Source organism: Condylostylus longicornis, unplaced genomic scaffold (genome assembly GCF_029603195.1).
Source record: "Condylostylus longicornis isolate FDR11 unplaced genomic scaffold, ASM2960319v2 ptg000004l, whole genome shotgun sequence".
Lineage (NCBI taxonomy): Eukaryota > Metazoa > Arthropoda > Insecta > Diptera > Dolichopodidae > Condylostylus > Condylostylus longicornis.
The window spans coordinates 3876480-3903773 of NW_026577973.1; the positions used below are offsets into that span (position 1 = coordinate 3876480).

At 24.1% G+C, this 27294-nt stretch overlaps 1 protein-coding gene across 1 annotated transcript in view; it reads right to left on the minus strand.

The window, feature by feature from the left end:
- Positions 1-22544: 22544 nt before the first annotated feature.
- The window catches only part of LOC129612562 (uncharacterized), a 33658-nt gene continuing 28908 nt past the window's right edge, over positions 22545-27294 (minus strand). Inside the window, exon 3 of the mRNA XM_055526234.1 lies at positions 22545-22820. Coding sequence (XP_055382209.1) covers positions 22642-22820 — 179 coding nt within the window. The 3' untranslated portion in view covers positions 22545-22641. The remainder of the gene's footprint in view (positions 22821-27294) is intronic.

The window sequence follows — 27294 nt, forward strand, 5'->3', positions numbered from 1 at the left end:
TAAATTAAATTTTTCACAAGGTTAATTTGTTTTACTCATACTATCCCTTGAACAAAAGTTTTGGTAAAACTTTTTTTGATTTAAACAAAAGAATTACCGAAATTCTTTGAATAAAAATATATGTATGTAATCATGCTTTCTTTTTGATTAAAATAATTTTCATCTATAATATTGTTATTATTGTTAAGTACATAATTTGCAAATGTAAAAAAATTATAACACGTTTCTGTTATACATGATTGCTTCTATCCCAAGAACAAAAAAAGGGATATTTATTTATACTATCATTGAAATTCACCTAAATGCGAATAAGAAATATGAAATTTTCATAATGGTTTTCTTTACTACAGATTTTCATTTATAATTAAGGTCAAAATAAATATATGGAATGTACAATAATTGGAATACATAGATCAATTTTCTAATTTTAATTTATTTTTTGATTATTATTCCTTGAGATATATTTTTTCACTCAATTTTTCTACAATACTTCAATTATATTTGATTGGATATGATATACCTATGCTGTAGCAATAATTTTTTTCTCTTAATTATCGTATTTTTCATTTCTTACAAACAATTGTATTTAAAAGATTGCGATAGTGTTGATTTTTCTACTACAATTTTTTAGTAAAAATAAATAAATTTAAACTATATACGGTTATACGATTGAAATCTGTTTACTTTGAACTGAAATTAGAAAATATTATGCAGGTAAATAATTCAAAACCTTACAATATGTATTTACAAACTTACAATGCTATGTCTCGAATTTTATATACTTAGAGAGAACATCATAATTGTCGCGGTATCTATTACAAAGATAAAGAAGGATTTTACATACTTTAAAAACATTAATTTTTGTTGAAAATGTGCCGATTTATCTTTTCCGTTTCGTTTGCCCGTATATTGTTGAAATATTAAGTACTTAACAAGGGAAGCATTGTCTGTTTTTTAATGCTTAAAAATGGGTGCTATGGTTGAACAAAACCGGTTACCTTCAAGAAATACCATATATATATTTGAAACAATCTTGTGATGGTAATAAATAATTCCAGTAAATATTATGTAGTTGTGACGCATTACTGAAAGATTTCAAAATCTTCTTTAACTACATGACATGCTTAAAAATCGCTCTTGCAGTGGTCAAGTTCCAAACATATTACAGAACTATCTATACTTACAAGCTTTTATTTAAGGCTGTATTTGCTAAACTATTTTTTTTAATAAAAACAGAAAAGGCAAATATATATTTTAATATTGGTAGGGTTAAAATTTAGTTTTTTACTTGTTGGTTCTTAAATATTCACAAAATGTACTGACTGAAAATAATTTTAGAAATCTGGATATACAAAACATCTTATACGAATTCAGAGTTATATGTTTAAAACAATAAGACAATTAAGTTGAAAACACTTTTTTTAAATTCAATTATGAACCAAATATTAAAGTAAAAAAAAATCGATACCCTTAATTATAATACTTAGAGTTTTATTATTATAATTTACTATATGAAAATATAACAACAATGAACAATACGTTTTAAATGGTTGGGAAAAAAAAATTTATACGTTCACAGTAAAATTTCTTATTCTCAATTAATCATATTAAAAACGACATAACATTAGATCATTTTGTTTTAAAAAGTCTTATAATATTAAGGTTATCATTTTTTTTTATAAATCCTTTGATTGAGGACAAAGCAGCTTTGCATAATATATACAGAGAAAATGATATTAATTCTTAATTATTCTAAATTATTATAAGTAAAATATAATAATTTTAGCGAAAAGTGGGACATAATCATTCACTTTGCTAACCAAATAGAATTATTTTTGTTTCTTCTATATGTGCCAGATAAGCTTATTATGATTATATGCAAAATAAATACATATAATACACATTATGTATGTTTTTCCATTCATAGTTATTTATAATACATTATACATAATATAGGTAACATGTGCTCTGAAAGCACATATGTATTTGTGCATAAGTATAAGAGTCAAAAGAAAAATTTTTATATGCATGTTTAATTTTAAATTAAAATTCCACCACAATAATATTCACACCAAAAATATATATTTTTCATTCATAAAAGGTTTAGTAAGGCTCTTGAAAAATGAGAAAAGAAAAATAAAAAATTTAACAAAAAAACGAATGAAAACAAAAACGAAAAATTGAAAAAGTATAAAGGGAACTATTAATCTTCATTCAAATTGTACCAGATGGGGCTCACAGGCCTCAACGTTTTATGAGTGAATGTAGTCAATACTTTCCTTTTTCTTCATTTTTCACAATAGAAGCGAACTTATAAATAGCAATTTTTAACATACTATATATTATATGATTTAAATAGGTTTAGGTCACCAACTAAAACACAATTTTATAAGAAGACATAATTCCTGCACAATAGAATTGAGTAGAATATATAACGCACATAATAGAGTGGAGTGTGATAAGGCGAATGGGCGACAAAGCATTTTTACATAATTAATCGTAACTTTATTTTAGACCACACTATGAAACAGCTTTGCTTTTTAGATCTTGTTCCAGAAATAAATACAAGCATTCCAGAATTATACAAATTTTCTATTTTATAAAGCCTTCTTTTTCACCGTTTTTAAATTAGATGGAGTATAATTGCTTTTTTGTGGACTATAGTTTGATTATTTTTGCGTTATTAGACAATTTAGCCGAAAATTCAGTTTTTACTGTAAAATAAGATTTGTTATTCAACATAAAATTTTTGATTTTCTAATAGTTTTATAGAAGTTTTTCACAATGAAATGATATAAAAACAAATTGTTCTCGAACACTACGAAATCACATTAGAATTACATTCTGAGTTACATATTCTATATACAGTGCTATTATTATTGTTTATAACACCGTCGTTTAGGGCATCAAAAATGAGTAAATTTCCGCTCGCCTAAATTGTTCTGCTTATAAACTTCCCTTCCAAGGACTAGTAAAGGGTTGATAGTATTATAGAGCTTGATTTTGTATTTTAAATACTTTCGGAATACCAGGTATTCAACCTTTAGAAAACATCAAATTTTTCTTTTTTTTCGTTTTCTTTAACCCGATTTTTTTGTCCAGCTGGTTTAGTTTCAATTTGAGGCTTTAAAAATTATTTCTATTTTTGATTTGAATCGTGCAATGTATTATATACTAAAACTGTAAAAGGTTTTCCCTTTTGGTGTCACATAAGTCGTGACAAAATAAATTTAATCCTTATAATAATTAGCGTGTGTAAAAACTAAAGTTCTGGTTTTATGATTTAAAACATGGTAAATAATAATGACAAAGTTACTAACATACAACTTAGAAGAATATTTTTCATCAGATGGCGGCGGGAATTTTTGTACTCTAATTTATAAGTATTTTTAATCAAATATTTTTATTTTTCATAGATAAGCCTCCGAAAAATTCTGAGGAATTGTGGGAAACTTACATTGCCAGAATAATAACTGCATATATTAATAACGTAATATTTTGTTATTAAAATTTTCAACCCATAACTATCAAAAAATATACTATGTCCGTAATTCATTATATATTTTATTATTATGAAAAAAGCATAATATTTAATTTTTTTCAATAATGCTAAACATAATTTGGCAAGTCTAATTATATTTATTCGGGTATCCTTAAAATTAATGGATAAGTTTTTGCCTAAATAATACCTAAATTTATAATACAAAAAAATAACCATTTTCTATATGGTTAAAAGAATAATAATAGTAATAATAATATAAATTCGTATATGATCTACCGACCGCATGTAGACTATTTCCTTAATATATCGCAATTATTCTATATACAATTATGTATAAAAATATACACAATATATACATTTAATATGCTTGTATAATATTGGTATGTGTGTACTCGAGTTTAAAAAATAGATTTTTCTTGTTTTTTATCAATAACTGTGCATAGTTATGTATATACATATTCATATATGTATAACATATATATTATATACATACAATGTACACATACAAATATTTATATTATACTTAAGAGTCCTAAATCCATTAAAAGCTATTCTTTTTCTCATCTGATGTTATAAATGGCTAATAAATCTTCTGACAAAATCTGGAAAACAACTGCAAAAAAAAATAAAATAAAAAACAAGGACAATAACAAAACCTTTAAAATATAGCGAAAGAAAAAATTTTTGAAAAGAATTTTCAGTTTAATACTTTTTTCTTCTTTGTTTTTGGCGATTATACAATTGGTTTATCGTTGTGTTGTATAAACCGATCATACTAATAAATATTTTTAAAGGATATAAACATGTAGGTTGTTGTATATAAGTACCTGCATAAGTAAAATATTGAACACCATATTAAACTAAAATCACTCTTTTTCCAGAACACAAAAAAAAAATAATGTTCTTAAATTTTTTTAACGATAAGCGGTTTCAAAAAATAAAAAATATGGGAAAACGGAAGAGAACCAGTTAAAAAAAGGTTAAATTTACGTTAATTGAAAATATTTGGTCCAAAATGTGAAATTAATAGGTAAATTGATTAATTTTTATTCTTCTAATATATTGTTATATACTTTTAGTAACACGGACGTTTATATTTTCGTAGGGTTATATGGATAAAATTTCAATTTAAAAGTTAAAAGGCATACGTTGTTTAAAATGGCTTATATTATGGTTATTTTCTTTAATAAAGCTCAAGTAATTGAACATAATAACGTAATAAATATTTTTTGATTTGCTCTTATAAACTTATTTTCTGAGTTATTGCTCTACTTACCATAATACATTATGTGAGTAATTGCTAGCGCTTTTATAGTTGTGCAAAACACTTTAACGTCTTTATGCTCCCAAATACATGAAACAAGACACTAGAAATAGAACTGTAATAAAAATTAATACCAAATGATAGTTAGGATATTTTTAAATCTAAAAATATTTTAAATATGAAATTTTTGATATTTAATTTTCTTCAGTTGCTTTAATGCCAAATATATGTACACATCTATTTGGGAACTAACTTGAGACAGTATATCAAAAATTATTTCCAAATTTTTATGAAAATCGGAGGTAAAATTTACTTGTGTAAAAGAAAATTACTAATATTTTTAATTTACTAATTTGCTACAAATTATTTGAATATGTAAAGTTGAAATTTTGAAAAAAAATCGTTTGATGAATTCACTAAAAAATGCACTAAAAAATTTGTACGTATTACAAATAAAAATTATTAATTTAAAAATTAAAAAAAAATGCAACGAAAGCTTAGGTATTTTTTATCTTATTAGGAGCAAATATGTTAAATAAAGTTTGGCCAGACGCTCAAACCTACTATAAGTACATATTTTAATAAAACGCCATTTACCGTTAGCTATCTGCATTTAAATCAATTTGGAAAAGCAGCAGGTTTCGAAAATATAATGTGCTAAAATTTGTGAAATTCTTATTTGGCACATTATTCTGATGGACGTAGAAAAAAATTCTATTTAAAAAAATTAATTATTTACTAGTTTTTAAAAGCAGTTAAAATTTCAGACTTCTAGAACATGCAGTTTAGAAGGAAAATGATATCAAAAATTCGAAAATACAAGCTAATTTTAAATAACGGGAAATTTTGGCAGCCATTTTGTTTTTGTAAGGTTCCAGGGTGGTATGGCACGGTAGAAGAAGCCAGCCATGACTCTTCTGAATTTGTAGAATTTACAATTTTTTTTTTCAATTTTTGTTTAAATCATTTTTCGGGGTGGAGGGTATGTAATTCTTCTTCGACGGAAATAAATTTCTAGAGAAGAGAATGCTCAAAGAAAGGAGAATACACAAAAATTCAACAAAAATATTTCAATCGGAGTACTTCGTAATATGAAACTATAAGTATTGTCTTTGTAAATTTTCTTATTTCGATATTTTTGGGTGTTTTCGAATGATTCCAGCTTAATATATTGAAATCAAAGGCAAAGAATGGAAGTAATTAAAAAATAGGGAGTGCAATGAAGAGTGTTAAGATTTGAATATGAGGTAGGGGTAATAGCATACCTACAACACCTTGCACATGCATTTATGAATTCCTCTACTTCTCCTTGGAAGAAGTTACATAATTTAATAGCTTCTTGAATTGTACAACACATTTTTTACTTAATACACACATATGTGTAATTTACATATTTTTTCAATAATATTAAAATAAAAATGTTCCTTCAGGTTGATTAGCAACTTAAAAAGCACTTATGTATATTTCATTCACATGAATAGTTACTTGAAATATTCAATAGTTTTTCTTTTTTGAATCAGCTTATATAAGTGCTTTCCAAATGTATTTTCCTCATTTAACATTCAAGTATGTGTTACCATATTGAGAAATGTTCATATTACGTAAATAGATATTCTGCATAGTTATATGGTAAGGGTTCGAGTTTGTTTATTCTCAAACCTAAAATAGAAATATTTATGTAATATATTTACTTACATTCATATTCATACTTATTAACATACTTAATATGTATTTACGAACAAGAATGCTCGTTTGAGTTATTTTCTTCTATTTCTCTTTCATTCGTACCGTATTAAGTCCACTCTAAAGTGATTATTCAAAACTATGTTATTATCAGATTATATTAGTATAATATTTTATTATGATATTATAAATATAACATTATATACAAATGTACAGTTGTTATGCAGTTAAATTACAGTACATAACAGAATAAATAAATACAGCAAATACGCAATCAGAAAAATAATGTTATAGTCAGTAAAGATTTCTAAAAAAGTTTAATTCAAACATAGATTCAAATACATATATGTACATATGTAGATTACATATAGAGATTGTCGTTAATTATAATTGTACGGGAAATTAAAATAAAGTTTAATGAATTAATATGTGGCGCTTGAATATCTGTAGAATCCCACGAGAGTTCTTATCCATCACCAAAAGTTAATGGAAGTTAAAATTTTTAAAATTATCTTACAAATCGAATTTTATAGAGGCAAAATTGATTAAATAATTATGAGCACCTTTAGGTTCATCGGATTTACTATTTTTATAGAAGAAATATGGTTTCCGCATATCCCAAATTTTTGTTGAGATTTAGAAATCAAATTCATTTCTTTAAATTTTATTCAAATTTAAAGAAATTAAAAGAAATTAATTCAAATAAATTTTCCAATATAAGAATAAATTTGGCACCACGTTTGTAACGATAAGAAATAAAGGAGTGAAATATAGATGCAAGCAATTAAATGTTTTTGATAAGCTCCGGGTTCTGAATCGAAATAGCCTTGTGCGTCCGTCTACTTAATTTGAGTTTGATCGAACCATTGCCTCAAGAAGCTACTATAAATTTCCAAAAATTAATTTGTCATATCCAGTGAGTTTTATGAGGAACTAGGACGACAGGGAACACTTAGGGAACTAGGGAGTTTGCAACATTAAATTTTTGCATAAATGGCGGTAATAAATTTGAATTTGGTTGTGGTTGTATAAGTTTTTACGATAGCTGTCTAATACCTTCAAAAATAATGTGGCGATATATTAATAACGAAAGGCATTACTTCTTAAATTCCACTCACTGTACATTGTACCTGCTAAAGTATATATATCATTAAAATATGCCCCACAATAATTTTGTATGCTGTGAATATTATATTTATATTATATCGTATTTGAAAAATCCTTTGAAATTATGCCAAGTATAGCTAAATTTCTTACATTAAAAATAGTTAAAAAGAAATAAATATATCCAACCTAGTTGTGAATGCCGACATCAATTTACAATTATTATAATAATTATAACAAGAATAAAAAAAAGGAAATATGTATAATATGCATGTAAGTAAATGAAAAATAGCACATAACTAATTAAATTTGCATCTATGCACATAGTATATACACATACTTTACTAACATTCATAAATATGTAATATTGTTAATCTAAATTGTTTTGTATAGAATTCTTTTTGAGTAATTATGAAGTACCTTACTACATAATTTTAAATTAATGTTAAAAAGAATTTCTTTTACACGTTTCTTTTGGTAAAAATTAAAGTAACAAATTTAATGTTATTTACTTATGTATGCAGCCATTTGTTAAAAATTTTACTGTTTTACTTTCTTCAATGTAGGGTTAAAGCACTTTCATGAGCGCATACATTATATCATACACTTGTTACCATAATCTTCAAGGTGTAATAATATCTCAAAATTTTACTGACTTTTCATACATATATCATGAGAAGTGCAATCAACCAGAAAGTTATGTTGAGGGTATCACTTTTTCTTATTACCGTGCGATACAATAAGGGAGGTTATGTGATAGATCAAAATTTCACATGTCGAGTTTTCGGCGAGAATGTGTTTCTGCATGACAAAATAGCGTAAATAAACTATTTTTATTTTAATTGACATAAGAAACCTAAATAACCCAAGTAACCAGCTAGTAATAACCACAGTGTCGGCAATCAACAATAAAATATAAAATATCCGCTTAAATTCGTTAAGTATTTTGTTATACATGTGCATGAACAAAAATGAAATTTTAAACTTATTAAAATTGCGAAATGCCTCTGAATTCAACGAAAAACTTACAAATTTGTTTAAGGTTCTATACATAGTAAGACCTTAAATCTGGTATAGCCCAAAAATTGGCCAAATCATCACATGTGCATGAGTATTTTCCCCTACCAAGGTCATTGTCAACAAAAATTTAAAATGGGAATGCAAAATTTGGTATCATTACAATGCTTCCCATAATATATGAAATACGGTGGATAAAAATGCATTGCTTACAACATCATTACAAGCGGTTTAAATATTTACTTTTTTGAAATTTTTGAAATATCTTTTATTAGTTTTGTCAGCAAACAGAATCCGAATACAACATAAATTCAACTTTCCTTAAGGTCCACCATCCAAGTCACAATTTATCTGAAAATAATGATCTCTTTCATTCAAAAATAAAAGGTTTTTGTGGCAGATAAAAATTTTACATTTTTTTCAAAAACCAAAAATACAAAGTATACGCGATTTTGTGTTATTCTTTTCTTTTACAACTGTTGTATCATTGTCTAATTCATGCATTTTTGCATCACTTCGTACTTCTTTGAATATTCTGTTAAAGAGGGACAATAAACAAATGCCATAGTATTAAAGCTAGTTCATGTAATTTGAAAGTTTTCAATTTAACTTAAACTTAAAACTCCAGCTTTTTTAATGGGAAAAATTAAACTGTACTTAAAGCTTTTCTCAATTTTTAAAATTTAAAATAGCCTCTAACGTATGTAATGTATGTAAATCGGTATATTACATCATATTCATATTTTTCTGTACAGTTTAAGGTGAAATACATGCACCTACATCTTGTATAAAATAAAATCAAAGTGACATACCATGAAAATGTTGGAAAAAGATGTGCTGTCAAGTATGATGCTTCTCATGTTCATATTCTTGGATTTAGTTTTCGCCTTAAAGACAAAAACATTACAACAATAAAAAACGAGAAGAGTTAAAACAAACTTTAAATAGGTAAAAATCCTCTCCAATATTGTATATTCTTATATATATGTATATGTAGATATACATTATATTCGTATAAGAAAAAAAAATATAGAAAAATTGTGGCTTTTAACAAGGATTTGTGTTAAAAAATTTCATTTTCTTTATTATGAAACACTTGAAATATGAATTTGTTTGCAAAAGAAAAAAAATGTTTTAAACTGACATTCACTGAAATTATGAATTTAATAACCAGTTAGGTATGTGTAGTTGTAATTTTATTGTACCTTAGAGGTTCAAAAATAAATTTAGGCTACTGAACTTTTAATATAGTATATAAAGTATGCAAATATAATATTTAGATATTGAAAAATAAAAAAATCATAAACAGTTCTATTTAATGCCAGGTTGTGAATAATCTTTTTTCAGATATCAGAACCATATCATGCGTAAATAGTAGCTTGTAAAAACCTAACAAAATTTTATTATTATAGTTCGTTCGTTATAAAAATAACATAAAAAATAGAAATATACAAAACTGGTCTTCTACAAGAAAATTTTTATCTACCTCCATCCTTAAAATAATATAACAATCCATTTTCTAAACATGTACTGTGTAGGGCTAACATTAAACACGTAAACAGTAGTAATTCCCGTTTTCTATCGCAAAATTACATTGACAAAATAAAATTTGACGAAATGTTATAGGTGGCAAAATACCTTTCAATATTTTGAATTACTTTAAAGTTTAAGCATTTTGCAATATTTGAAAGTACATATTGTCCATTCACTGCTTTCATTTTAAAATTATTCCATTATTTAGAAGGATATCGCGGTTTATGAAAGTATGCAGACAAAAATATTATTTAAATAAAAGCAGCGATAATTTTCTTCACTAATACCGGAAATTATTTTGTACCAGCTAAACAGCACGATGAATGGGTTGTGTGTTAGGTGTCAAGTTATATTATGTGTTAAAATTTATGTTTACACGGTTGGGTGAACTATTTAAATAATTGCTGAAAATGCTCTTTATACTAAAAATATATACAAATTATTCTTTTTCTCTTATATTCCTTAACAGACTCTATTTTACTGTTTGTTTTCTAACCAATACTATCCTGTTGCATCTTCCTTACGCATTCCTTTCGCGCTTTATTATTATCTTTGATGCTTTTTTCTTCTAAAAAATTTTCCAGTTTATAAGTGCACACATACTTGTAGTTAATAGATATTTGCATTTCAGACTTAAGGAATACAATATATTGTAGAGACAACTTTATTTATATGTATATAAAATATATGCATATATATTTCACCATGAGCCAAGGATATTACTTTTTGTAATCATCGTTTTTTGAGTTTTAAACTTCGCATTTCTATGCAGTTACAATATTCCTTTAGTCTGTGTGTTATTTATGCGGCTTTATTATGTAGTTCCATTTAAATAAGCAAAATATATACTGTGGGGAGATAAAAATATTTTAAAATATTTATTATAGTAAAACAATAAAACGGCGTATAATAATAATACATAATAGAGAAAAAAATTAAACAGGTGAAACATATTTTACAAGGGATCTTGCAGAATGTTATCACATATTTTTGACAAAATTTTGCTTTCATATAATAAAATGAAGGTAATGTTATCTCTATGTCCGTATACGTTAGCGTTTTTGTGTACATAAGTATTTTATGAAAATTTGGCTATTTACTTTAAAAAATTTCGTTTTTTATTATGGTTGAATATTGTATATAAAATTTTCGCAAAATTTTTCTTCAACTTTAAAACGTAAGTCTTGTTACTTAAATCATTTTAACTAAAATTTGTTAATGATAACTGGTTAGCAGTAATTCGCGAAATGTTCGCTTATTTGTGAAATTTCAAAGATTTAAGTAAACTCTAAATATAAAAATAAATCACATATAATTTTTCATATTTACTAAAAAAATAAAAAAAAAAAAATTTAAATACCGTAAGTAACGAACAATATACCATAAGATTTTAAAGAAACTTTCTAATTATTATTTGTTGTAATTGAATTATAAAATTTTGGTTAATGGTAAAGTCGATACATAAAGTGGCATGGACTTTTCCGAATTCTTGAATAAGAATACTTATTTTTCTTATTCCTAGTATTCAATTTAATATTAATTTTCTTATTCCTAATACAACAAAATTTTTTATGCATTAGGTATCGAAAATATGAAATTTATGTTAATAATAGTTAATAAAAACTCACCAATCACTAAATACAAAATCAACTTGTTAAAATATTTTCTATATGCAAATTCAATAATAATTTAATTTTTACAGCAGTTCAATGTAAAATACGAAAACTTCAAGTAAAATAAACTTACAAAATAATATATAAGATAAGAATTTTGCAAACAACAAAAATATTCAATAAGTTAGTTATAAAAATATGAAAATATTAGAAAATAGACTTGGAAATCACAAAAACGGAATTTAATGTTTTCATTTCGTATTAAAAAATAAGGGAAATTGCATTGTGGTGATAAAATTTTTAAAATGCAATCTTTTCTCTTAGAAATTTTTTTATTAAAATTTGTCATTTGTTATTATTATTATTATCCAGGTTTAGAATTAGATATTATTTTTCATATCCTTTTAAAAAATATATGTATACATACAGAAAAAGCACTATGAACAGAACATATTCTGGAGATTTTTATATTCCCATATGTTTTCCTATTATAATCCTTTCTAAGATATTTTTTATCTATATTATAAATGTGGAGAGCGCAAACATTTAGATATTATTTTTTTCTCTCTTCATTTTAAGTAACATGGTTTTTATTTCCTTTACAAATATCCTTTATGTTTTGAATTTTGATTTTTTTCTTTTTTTCTTGTTATTTTCAAATGCATGCTACATATAATATTAGATTACTTTGTTACTTTGTAATAGATAAAAAACTATATCATTAAGAGTGCCCCAAATATAGGGTCGTTTAGAAGCATCAAAATTTGGTAAATATAAATTGGCAATATTTGAGCATTGTTGCATTATCGCCACATTGTATATTACCTAAATTTTTACTAAACTAATAAATTGTTCCTAGTAAATTTCCAATTTTTACTAAATTAAATTTCTACTTATTAGAAACAGAATTTAGATATCCTTTAGACTTTACTATAAATTTTTTATTCCGAAAATAAATTTTTTGGGTAAAAGTGGTATCCCTCTGGTGACGTTATTTCCCAAACTAATATTTATAATTCATATTATGCAAATGTAATATATATAGTTACGTTTGTACTGATGTACGTTATGTATATACAAATACAAAAATGAATTTTTGTATAAATAAGGAGATTTAGTACAATAAGCTTTATTTATATGATGGATAAGATTTTTACAATATTTTATATGGAAATAAAACTACTATTATGTTGAAAATTATAAATAGATTAAAAAAAATGGTTTATACTATTGTCTTAGACGAAATGTGTAGATATAAGTATATAATGTTCTTTCTATACATGTATGTAGTTCACAACAAGAGAAAATGTTCAAGGTTAGATTAATGTTGTATGAATGGCTATGTAAAATTACAAAATTAAATTTTAAATTAACAATTTATTGCAGGCTTTATCTGCTGAACGAAAATGAATATTTTATAGTACTAACAATACAAAATATATTTTACTGCATATAAATGAAAAAAAGCTTGCATGTATAAATAAGCTATTAATAACGAAAATAATTTAAACATTAATGTACTGTATACATACGTACGTACCCATGCAAGAATAAATTTGTTGAATTTATAATGCAAAATTTTTTTAATTTAATTTGGAATTTCACTAAAATGATGGATTGTTCAAAAATTCATGTTTGCTATGCAGAATTTAATATAGCGTCAAAAATAATTTAAGATTTGAATAAAGTTATTGGTCAAAGACAAAAAGTATTTAGTATAAATAAATTACAGCTCAAGTAATGGTTTTGATGAATCTTGTGATATTTTTAAATTATGCATCTTCACCTTACTATTTTAGTCGCTTTCCAGTATAAAACTTTCAATTTTTTATTGGATATTCTAATTCTACAATTACATGATTTTCTCATTTTCATTTTACAAAATTTCTAGATTTAATCAATTAGTTATCAATAATTTTATTAAAGCAAAGTGCCTGAATCTTACATAATTTTGAAAAAAACAAGACACATAACTCGAAAAAAATCTTTCAAAGATTACATTTTACAAACACATGACATTAAATAGGCATTTCATTTATCATTGTAGTTCCGTATAAAAATATTTTGATTATTCAACATATTAAATTTTATTCTAATCCGATAATTATTTCACGTTTTGCAAATAATAAAATTTTCAATTAAAACAATAAGATGTACATATAATATTAGATGTAAAACTTCAGTTGCATACGTATTTTCAAACAAATATTCTAAACCTAAAAGTATGCAAGCGAACTGTAACATGTTTGTATAAAGAAATTTATATCAAAAATACTATACCCTCCGTTGATACTATCCGTTTCTACAACCTATGTAGAAAAACAAAATTTATTATGTGCAAATTATATATATTATATACATAATCTTATTACAGAGTTGTATGCAAAAAATATGTATAATTGTGCATGCTATTCAAATAAATTTTAAAATAAAAGATAAATAGATTTTGGGATTAAAAATTTTTTTGCAAGAATATTTACTTTCCGAAATTGTGTTTTTAGCATCTTGTAATAATCTTTAAGAGTTTTAAATTTTCTGTGTATATAACAGAATACTTATATTAAATGGGCTATACATGTTATATATAGTTTTAAAGATAAATATGTGCAATAATATCTTTAAAACTGAGCAAACTGTAAGTTTATCTATAAATTTTGCAGCGAATATTTTATACAGTCATATATACATATATGTTTATAGTTAATAACATAAAACTACAAATTATTTAGAATACAGTCTTTTCCAAAGGAGATTACTTTGCTGAGCAGTTAAAGGAATGCCAGTTTTTAAGCGAACCATTACATTTTAAATTGTATTTTAAAAGTATATTATATTTTGTCTCTTCATTTATAATGTAAAAGTAAGTATTTCATTAACTATATCAGAGCTTTCAAAAGTATTATTTCGATTGTTTGAGTTTTTTTTTTTGTGATGGCATAAACTATTCACTTAGATGTTTTAGAATTACCCTCAAACATTTTTATACAAAAAACTGCATCTAATTACATGGATTGATTCAAGTTTTAGTCACTCTAAAATTTATAATTAGTCTTACCTAATATTAGCTATAAAATTTAATAATTAGTCCGTAATAATATTTAACAAATTTTTGTAAAAAATAAACTCACACGCAATTGAAAAATTAATTAACCAATGAATAATATTCCACACTATGGGACTAGTATTTATTTGCGGAAAACAAAGAAAGGTCAGGCTTGATTAGAATAAAAATATTATGATATCAAGTCAGCAACTTGATTAATATTTAACTAACTTACCCACTACTATCCTAAATATCTCCTGAATTTTTTGATCACTGATTACTGATTTGAATTTAATTACATTTACCTTTTGATATGAAGTTTAACTACATTGTTATATGAGCATGCAATTATGTATTGTTCTATAAATATCGCTTATAATTTTATTTTAAGTTTTATTTACAATATAAAATGCAAATTCATATAAAGTTATATACATATGTATGTATACAATAATATAATGTCTGTAGGGATGATATGATATGGAAATCTACAGTTTAATACCAAAATAATAATATGTTGTGATAGTAATGGTATTAAATTGTTAATTCAAGGATATACTTTGGCAAAAATTCCGCAATAAAGTGGTTGTTTCCCTTTTTTTTGTGTTTTCATTTTTATTTTTGTGAATATTTATAAAACAGAAAAAATATAGTTGAAATAAAATTTAGATTATGCAAAATTTAATGCAACATAGGGAAAATTATAGGGGGTTTTAATTGTCTGAATAACTTTATGCAATAATTATGGCAAAGTAACGCCATGCGAGTTCACTTAATACTAGTATATCGTATATATATCCTGAATAAATATATAAATATATAAACATTTTTATATTTTAATGTAATAATATACATACAGTGAAGCATGAATTTGAATAAGTAATAAGGTTTATAAAAATTTGTAATTTAAAATGCATATTATGTATGTAAATTAGGTCTGTCATGTGATTTGTTTGTTTAAAGATTTTTAATATTTCTCAAAATATTTCTTCAATCATAAATTTTATTTTAAATTTTATTTATATAAAGTGTGATTTCATACAAATCTACATAATATGTATTATATACCCACATATATATACAACTAAAATATAGTGTTTGTGGTGGCGTTGTAATTGTAATCCTAAATGCTGTGCTGTTGTTTTGATAGACAAACAGTTCAATTTTTGTAGTTAACAGTTATAGAAATAACAATTTTCAAATATTTAAAGTACATCTTCCGCTTGAAACCGAAAATTCTACTTTAAAAGTCAATATTTAGTATAATAGAATATTTCAATTTCATTTTGATTCTTTAACTACATCTCTTTTGGAAATAATATTGAATCAGTTTTTTTAAATGATTTATGACGGAATGTTTAAGTTTTGGTTAGGTATTTTTAAAAATTGATATACTTGTGTAAAAAAGTAATAATTGTTAAGATCTTAAGCCAACTGTTATAAATTATTGATTAAGTTACTTAAGAACCCGATTATAAATATTTTTATTTAAACTTAGTAGAATTGAGGTATGATCGTAACTTATAAGGCATAAGAATTAAAATATAACAGTTATAAGGGTTTCGGGATGGTTTTAATGAAACATCTTCTTTGAGACCTTTAACTTTAAATTTTTTTTAAGAAATACTTTTACATTTAATGTTATTTAGAACTGCTTTCTTAGACAAATCAAAAACAAAATATGATATTTAAATATTTTTTAAATAAAGTATCTGAAAATATCGGAAACTGAAAAATAAAATATATACGAAATACCACACTATTAATATTAATAAGAAAAATTCATTCAACTTATTTAAATTTTAAGTTTATTTTACATTCATTTAATTATTTTTAACAGTATTAATTGTAATTTTGTATATATGTATGTATATATTATAAAAGAAAATTTAAAATTTTTAATCATAATTGTTTTTTTCTAGAATTTAACATCAAAATTTGAAAACAAAATGTTATTTCAACATAATATAAAATACACCGGCAAAATCATTTGAAATTTTTTATTAATGTCAAGATTACAAGGTACATGTACTGCACGTTTTCTATATATAAAAGATTTTTAAAATATTAAATTGACTGTTCCGCCCTGTTTGAAATAATTTTTTTAAATTAATTCTTAGTTTAATCAAAAGTAAGTTTCGTAATTTTATTTACTGAAGTTTATTTTTAATTCTTAGAACACATAAACTAATTGTGAATAAATTTTTTATTTTATTAACTTTATTATATAATATAACATATTTATATGTACATTTAAGTAAATACTTATAATATATGTATTATGTATAAGACTTTAATCCACAATAATATTTTAATGTTATTATAATTAAAGCATACGTTTTATAATTTTAAATGATATTTAAGCATTAATATTATTAATAATATTTTATTATAATTAAATTTTATAATCTTATATATAGTTTATATATAAAAATCTTTAATAGTGTTTTACTTTCATTATACAGTGTGTTTCGCATAAGGTGGCAAATAATTTCAAGGATGATTCTTTGATCATTTTCCAGCAAAAAATTGTATGGGCTGCGTGGGGTTATGGTGTACTCCTTTTCGAGGTTCAGCTTGTTGAAAAAAAATTTACAAGATCTGCGTATATAAATAAATAATTATAACTTCAAAATCATGCAATAGAGAGTAACCATCGAAGGCTTGTTATGCAGGCAATTGACTACCCTTATTTTCAGTCTTACAATTTTTTTTGAAATTTTTTTAAAAATTCGAAATTTCTAAAATATTTGTGTTATTATTTTTTTTGTAATACATGTTTTCGAAAAATTTTTAAAAAATAAGTATTATGATTTTGACGATTTTTATCTCAAAAACTCAACTAGCTCAAATAAAGAACAATCAACTGCCTCTAAAACAAGGTCCCGACAGTTATACTATATCGCATCGTTCCGAAGCTAATAACACACTTTACTTGGAAAATGACTATATATGTAACCTGCACCCATACAATTTTTTATTGGAAATTTATCAGAGAATCCTGCCTAAAATTATGAGAAACATCCTGTATAAATTTTAAATAATTTCAAAAATTATTAATATACTAATTTAATTAATTTTGTTTGACGGTTATTTTACATTGTTATGAATACTATTAAATAATATAATTATAATTTGAAACTTATTTTATTCTTAAATGTTTCTTTATAATGTTACATTATAAAAATTAGATTTATTTTAAGTAAAATATTTTAATTGAGAAATTTATATACAATACATGATTAGTGGTATATATATTATGTTTTTGATTAAGTTTGTATTTGTATGTGCAGTTAAAATAATTATACATTGCTGAAATGAGGTTGGGAGTTAAAATGTATGTTGATGTAGTGGCAGTGAATAAAAACACAACATCAAGCAACATAAAGACTATAATTTGTAAAATAAATTTTCTGTTGAATTATAAAGGATGATGATTAGCTTCGCTAATGGCATAAATATACGAAAGTTATATCCGGTCACCTAGTTTGAAATTATATTCTGAAGTATTCCGAATAAAAATATAAATTAACTTACACCGAAATAATAAATTAAATTTTGTTTCAACAAAAATTTAAAAACCTAATGTGTATAAAGGGTGAGTTTACTTCTTGTTTTTACTTAGATTATTTAAACTAAATTAGCGTTTTATACGAATTTTTAAATTTAAATATTTTTCTAATTTTATGCACCGTTCATTATTTTGTTATCATAAAATCAAGCAAGAATATTAGGAATAAAAAATACCTATTAATTTACAAAAACAAATTAATTTAGAAAAATAAAATTTTTAAAAAATTTAAAATATAAATTGAAAAAAGATATAAACGAATTATGAATTAAATTTATTTTAATTTATTCATTCAAAAATCAAAACTAAATTTATTATTTTTAGTTTTTCGAATATACAAAGTGAAATTTACAATCCACATTTTAATACTAATTTTAATTTGTATATATAGAAATAGCATCTATGTATATATGTATGTTGGTATCATTATATGAAAAAGTTTAAACTTTTAATTTTTAAATGATTTTAACATTTTAAATGTTGATTTATTATTATTGTATATTTAAATAAAATTCATTTTAAATGAAAAACAAATAAACTTTTAACATGGTTAGAAACTTTTTTAGTTTTTATTTTTTATTTAATAAAATTATTTTGTATGTTTATGGTTTATATAGCAAAATTAATTTTAACATACTTTTATTCAATTTGTTCTTTTATTTTTTAGTTTTTAAATTCTTTTTATTTGTAAACATAAAATTTAATCCTTTAACTGTGATGTTAATGGTTAAAAAATTCATATCTTTAAAAAATTTGAATTAAATTCAAATATATAAATGATGCTAATTGAGGCGCTCACCGTATTAGTGTCCTATCCAACATTTTTGCAAAAAATGAGTTATTATGTTCAATGGAGCTGTAGTGGCCTAAAAAATTGTTCTATATTTTTAAAATATTTAGTTTACTCCTCTTTTCACTCCATTTTGGAGTTCATGAGGAACATGAGTTCGTTTGGCCTTTCTAGAAATTTTAAAATATAAAAATATTTTACATTTCAATCGCGATATACTCAAAATGTAATTTCCCAAGTAGGCTACTAATGCACTGAGCGGCTCATTTATTTTAGCAAAATAATATAAACTGATCATTACCGTCTGAATTCTATTCTATAAGAAATTAATTGTGATAACATTAAATTTTAAATAAGAAGTTCATATGATAGAAAAATGTATAATATATTTTAAGGAAGGGGATATCGATCTGACAATACCGCGGGAAAATTTTCATATAAAATTGCCAAAAAATTTAAAAAAAAAAGTGGTGTCATTAACTGAATTTTAACTGTACAGACCGAATTTACATTATTTTTTGTTTATATAGTAAATAAGTTAATAGATTTTATTGAAATTTGACAATTAATCTGGAAATAAACTAACAAATTTTGGAAATATAAAAGGGTTTAAATAATTTCACTAAATCTCGGTTTCAGTTTTCCGTTCATATTTAAGGAGTTATTTTAATAAATTTTCACTAATTTAAATTTTGAGTTCTGTTTGTCAACTAACTAACTTGGAATTTATTTATCCAAATCGGGAAATACGAAATGTAATCGATTACGGTGCTGATAACATCAAAAAATATTTTTTTTGTATTTTGATTGTGTTTTTCTATAATATGTTCATTTAATTATTTTATTTTAACAAAATGAGTATTAAAAAGTTTATAAATTTAGAACAAATTTGTATTTTATTATTGTAGTCAATTTAGTGGAGCAAAGTATTGCAAAGATTATAAAACTTGATATATTTTCAGTAGTGAAATATTTAAAACAGAATCCTTTTGTTCGCTGTTTTTATATTTCGATAACGTTCGTTTGTGCGATTTAGAAGTTTACTTTTGAATATACACAAAGAAATATCTAGGTATCTAATTAAAGGATTATTAGAATGTAATTGTGTCAGATTCTATAGATTTTATTGCAACCTTTATAAGAAGTAAAATTGCCACGAGCAACCCCAAATTAAAAGGAATAAAACTTAAAGGGTCACTTGTTTGTTAAAAGTCTTTTCTTCACAATTAACCAACAAAAGTGATTGCTTTATGTGTTCTATTGTATGGTAACGGTGTGCAGTGAGTGTGTATGTATATTTTATTTTTTCTATATGTATATTGCTTACTGTGTACCTATTAAAAGTACCTATTTAAAGATTTATTTAGTTACTGTCTCATTCAATAAATATTTTGTAGATTTTAATATACTAAACTTAATATTAATTCTTATTTTATAATATAATTATTACAACAGTATATTTAATAATTTTTATTTCCTATATTTTTTCATATTATTGTATTTAATACATAAATTATTTCTTTTTTCGAAACATTTAATTTTATCATATTATTTATCTGTACAGTAATAAAATCTTATGTTTTTTTTTTAAATAATTAGTTTTGCAAGCTTATCATTTTTATTTAAATTAATAATATTATATACGATTAAATTTTTATTTTTATTTTAAAGCAATTATATTACATATTAATATTTTATTAAAATAATATTTTTTTAATAAAATAAAAACGTTTATATTACGGAATTATTCCATATATGTATTGGGTAAAAAAATATTTAATATTCACAGGGTGTTCATTTCGTTTTGAGTTTTTCATAAATTCATTATTCTAAAGATTTTAAGCTCCCAAGTAATATTATTTACGTTGTTATACAGTATCCATTTATAAAAGGTTTATAAGACTTTTAGAAACCGGTTGAATTTGAAAAAAAAAACATTGGCATTGAATTAATAATTTTTAATTGATTAATTGAATTAATAATTTTGAACGATTAAAAAAGTTCAAAAACAACAGAGTGTTTTAAAAATTAATCAATTCAAATCTTAATGGATTAAAAACTGTTTTAATAGTTTACTTTGGCTATGTCACTAATTGACAAATTTTGGCATGTGTAAGGTGGCGGGAACTAAAACTTTTTGCGGATCGAAATTATAGGTAAACTTATTAAAAGAGTACGAGAAACGACCTAATTTTTAGAGAAAATCAGGCAATTGGACGTAGTAAACTACAGGCCAAATTTATATTCTGCCGCATATAAAGAGAATTTCACTTGAAATTCAATATTTAATTTTGGGTTGTTAGAACAATTATTTTATAAGTTTATAGGAAACTGAACTGGGAGCTGATTTTACATTTCAAAGGAACTAATTAACAGATATAAAATTAAATTAAATGATATTATAATGATAAAGATATTGCAAAAATTGTTAATATATTATATATGCTTTAGTATTATTTCAATACAATAATAAATTCCGGTTTCCCCTGATGGCCAAAACCATAATAAAATATTAAGATTGAACCGCGAATGAATTTAAAGTTGCCACTAAATCCGAAATTATTTAAATTGCTATTCTTTTAAGCTATTTTTTAACCAATTCAATTTTTTTTAAGAAACTATTTAATTTTTCCAATCATTTATAATTAATTTCTATTACGAAACTTCAATTAAATTCCAAGGAAGCAACGGACAAACAAAGTCGATCATTGGTAACGTAATATATTCGGAAAATTTGTTTAATTTTTAAGAAATTGAGCTTAATTTCATTTATTTATTTCTTCTGACATTAATATTTTTATGTTTTATTCTGACGACATAATCTAATAGACGTAAATAACTTGAAATTTCAATTACCCATACATGAACTCTCCAAGCTATGGTCTTTACTTTCATATCCCTAAATTTTGCAAATTCATTTTAAACTTTTAACATTTTTTCTTTTGCATAATCCCTAATATTTAACATCTAACATTAAACATTTACATATAATGGTAATAATGTAACAGATTGGACATGAGTGGATATAAAAAAAAAATGAACGCCCCTGTAAATATTTATTTTGAATTAAAAGAGAAGTATAAAAGTTTATTTATAACTTCTGCAAATAATTTAAAAAGAGAAAAAATGTATAATTTTTTTAAGAAAAAAAAAAATAAAAAAAAAAGACAAATAATTTTTCTTGCAATTTTATTAAAAACCAAAATAAAAAAAAGTCTGTACTTCTCATTCCTTTCTTTTTAATTTTTTCTTAAGTTATTTCTTTACTTTTAGTTTTTTTTTTTTTTGAAAATATTTCCTGTAAAAAAATTTTCCTCCTTTTCTTTTATTTTGCGAAAGTTTTTCATAATTTATTTTCCTCTTTTTCTGCTCTCTTTTTTTTTTTTAATTCAATTTCATTTTTTTTATTTTTATTTTTCCAGAGTAGAATTTTATTATTTTCGTTATTTTTTATTTTAGTTTTTATTTTTTTTGTTTTATGAAGAAAAAGTTTTTCTTTTTAAGGCTCCAGGTTAATTAAACTATCTTAAAATGCAATTAAAATGAATCGAATTAATTAAAAAAATTACAGTTGTTGAAAGGATCATAACTAATAAAAAGTATGTGACAATTCCTTTTTGATATCCAGTTGAAAAATGTTGTATTTGTTGTTTTAATTGATTTATGAAATTTTGAGGTCGTAATGCTGTTGATGAAGTAACTGTAAAATAAAACAAAAGAAGAGATAAAATAAATGAAAGAAGAGAAAATTATTTAAAAATAGATAACGGAAAATTTTATTTATGAACAAAATATAAATGAAAATATTACAGTTTTATATTATAATAAGAGAATTTCATATGCTGTAGAAGCAATTAAAAGAAGAGCTGAGCATGAAGTAGTGAAAAGATTTTAAGTAATAAATAAAAATTTTGTTTCAGTTAAGTGCTGCAATATACCTATAAAATTTTTTTTTAAATGGTTTTAGTTAAAATATAAATAATTTAAAGTAAATAAAAATTAATTGTATGATATTTTTTTATGCATTTTGGATGACACTGAGAAAACTAATGGAAGAGAAAATTGTAAATTTTTTAAGGTGATAATTTGAGCATTTATCACATGTAAACAGCCTTTGAGGATTGAGTATGTTGATGAAGAATTAATGGATTGCAAAAAAAATTTTTATACAATTTTATTTTTATTGGTTATTTGTGTTTTCATTTCCAAAATTGCTAAAACGAGAGTTATCATGAGCTGTTCAGATTCCTTTTTTTTTTGTATAAAAATAAGAAATAATCATAAACTTTGATGCCGCTCTTAAATACATAATAATAACATTTTAAAGTATTTTTAAAAGTAGTGGCAAATCTAAAACTAAGTAACAACTGTAGCCAAATTAGATTTCTATAAAAGTTTATACATATATATACATATCTTCATATAAATTGCAAATACATTTCAAATTGATTTCACAACTCCATATTCTTCCACAATAACGTATATGTAGTTTAAGGTGTTTGCTCTTAATTAATATAACTCCTAAAACTTAAATATGGTTTGAATATGTTACGTGTGATAGGCCTATTTCAGAACACGCGTTTCGATTTGGAGTACCACCGGACTACGAATATTTCTCGCATTGGGCCGTATAGAAATATTTTTACGTTTTGTATTGAGGAATTGAGGATAAAATATTGCTGAAAACTTGATCGCTGGTGCATTGTATTTTCGATAATTGTTACCTATTGGCTTGTGTGTCACTAGGTTTTCGGAGCTTTAGGAGTCCTCCTTGATTGTCTTTTGTTACTTGTATCCGGGGTCATCGATGTATTATGTTACATTTGACATATTAAAGAAAAAAAATTTGTTGAGAGACTGGTTCTATTAATTTGGAAAACCCTAAATTTATTTTTGAAATTATTAACTCTAAGAATATCTATGAAGATAATGCGTCGTCAATTTAGTTTTTCGGTATAAATCTTGGTATTAACTTTTCCATTTTCCCCTTTCTTTCTTGTAAATGATGACTCTCATTAACCTGAAAGTTGCTTATTTGCAGCTATATTATGTCAATTTATGACGCTATATGATGAATCTAAAGTACTATGTTCTCTGATATTATTTCTGCATCGAAACTGAGTTGACAAATTAATAAAAAAAACACCTACTACATGATATATCTTCTTTTCAAAGCTACGTAATGGGTAGAAAAAGAAATTGCTATAAAATATAATTTAAAAGTTTAACACACCTTCAAAGTAATAATTTAGAGATGTGAACTTCTTAGACATTTCAAAAATGTGAAATTAATAGCACCAAATGGATTCTTTGCTATTATCATTTGGCCAAATAGTAACAATTTGAAAGAGTTTTTAATTCGGTTTTGTTCTAATATAACTTTTATGAAATTGTATCTTGACCTCTTTCAAAAAAAATATTCGCAATTAAATTTACTCGTTTATGTTTTTGTTCTGTCTAATTCTCATAAAAGTATTTTGAATTTACCCCAACCAGTTATTAGAATACATAAAAGCCTTTTGTTCTTTCAATAAAAAAAAAAACAAAGTTAAGTAAAAATAATCATTTTTTCATTAACTTTCAAAACAACCTATTCGCCTTTAAACATTCTTGTATAAAATTATGTACACGTTTATCGTTATATGTGTACTACTTATACTGGATGTATGTTTGTTTTTAAATGCGTAAGTCATACTTATACAAAAATATTTTCATTTTTGTTTCAAACACATGATATTAAATATATTTACTTAAGAAAATTAAATATAAGTAAACTTATACCTAAGTATAATAATATAAAAATATATAGAATCAAAAACGAAATGTGTACTTATTGTACATATAGTAAATTTTCATATTCAGAAGCATATGGTACTGGAATTCATTATTCTGATATTAGGTAGTTTCATTGAGCCATTTACATTCTTAATATAAAAGAAATCTTATTGGCTTCGGATTCTTTTATTACTTATATTGAGTATAATATTATAGTTGTTGGGATTCTTTGTTTTTATAAAAAAAAATATACAAAAAAATTAATGTGTATACTATATTTGTACGTATAGCTATATACGTTTATTTTCATAAATGCCAAGAAACAGAAAAAAAAAAAAATAAATAAATTGCTAAAGAAAATATTCTTGTATTCTTAATTGAATATCCTTTTTATCCTCTTGATGATATCACGAAAAAGAATGCAGCAAAATTTATTTCATTTGTTTTGTTATATTACAAAGATACGTGTGTAAAATTTTCGCAAATAATGTGTACAATGGAAGGATCTATATTGCGAATAAATATAGAGTAGCACTATACCCGGGTTCCGTACGAAATAGTATATGATATCTATGTATAACATTATTTTTGAGTCAACATTTTCTATAGGACAAAATTAATTATAAAGTATATATGTAGAAAATATATTTTTGTAATATTATGTCATGTGTTATAGTATTACTTAAAGAAAAAGTATATCTTTAACTTATTCCATTTCACTAAATAAAATTGATCTCTACGTTTTGATTTGATTCCTCTTTTAAATGACCTGCGCTACCATGAAATTAATTACGACCGGAGTTTTCAAAGTTATTCTACTTTGTTCTTAATTATGCAGTGAAATGTTTTGTAAAATACAAGCACAAACATCATGGTTTTGTAATTGATTTGCAAAAAATAATATTTTTTATGACTTTAGGTTTTAAGTTTCTATCTGTACAAACTTAATTAACAACAGCGATTCAGCAACCTCAAAATTTAAAATTTCACAAAACACAATTTGTTTTGAATATCTAGAGTAATGCTTTGTAAAATTTTTCTTTGAAATTCATAAAGTAAGTTAAAAAATATTCTCTTAAAGAATGCTGACTAATTATTTAAAAAAATCTGATGTGGTCAGTACATAATCAACCGCAATGTGCATTGTCTAGTTAAATGAAAGTGTTGCAGAATATTATAAAAAAGCCCGTTAAATACTTCTTTCCAATTTTTAAGACATTAGTAAGCTTATAGTTAACATACCTAGAAAAATGTAAATTTGACTCTTAGTAGAGGTTCGCTGTATGCTACCCGAATTCCCTGAAATGCTCGCCAGTTAGTTTCGGTAACAACCAGAACTCAAATATCAAATTTTAAGAAATTTATATGTTCATTTCTTCAATACGAAGAATTCAAATATTAAATTTCAATGAAATCGGTTGATTATTTCTCTTTATATACACAAAAAAGTATATTTGGCTCGTAGTAAAAGTCCAGTTGGTAACATCTGATTTCCTCCAAAAGTTAAGAGGTTAATACCGCAGACGGCCGAGCGAAATTTATATATGAAATTTCAAAAAAGAAGGTTGAATATTTTCTTCATAATGATCAAAATTGTAAAACAGACCCGCTAAAACATGCAGTTCCCGAGGCCTGATATATCCCAAAAGTTAATCAATCCGTGCCATAGTCGAAATAAACTTATACATAAAATTTCATGAAAATCGGTTCAGCCGAACTTGAGATACACGCGTGCAAACACAGACCGACAGGCCGACAGACTTACAGACCGACAGGTGGCTAAAAATAGTTTATTTACACTTCCCTACCATGGAGAAATGCGTTCCCACCGAAAACTCGATATGCAAAATTTGTTATCACATAACCTACCTTATTGTATACACAATGCTGTCGATATAGCTCAAACACACTTAAACTGGCGAGCACTTCAGGGAATTCGGGTAGCACAAAGTGAAACTGTATTAAGAGCCAAATTGACATTTTTCTAGGCATGTTAACTAAAAGCTTACTAATGTCCTAAAAACTGGAAAGAAGTGTTTAGCAGACATTTTTATAATATTCTTTAACACTTTCACTTAACTAGACAATACACATTGCGGTCGGTTATGTGCTGACCACTCAGATTTTTTAAAATGAATTGAAAAATAAATCTTGTTTTAATAAATTTGAAACTTTATAATAACAATATGATTTGGCAAAATCATATTGATAATTAAAATTAAAAATCATATTGATACTTAAATAATGGCGATATGGGAAAGTTTTGCAAAACGAACTCAAAATATTTCTCAATGAAGAAATTTTCAATTCTTCATTGCACAATGTAGTTAAAAATTCTTTTGATTTTAAAATACTACTGCAGTTACTGTGTTTTCAATTAATATTAAAAATTACAAAAA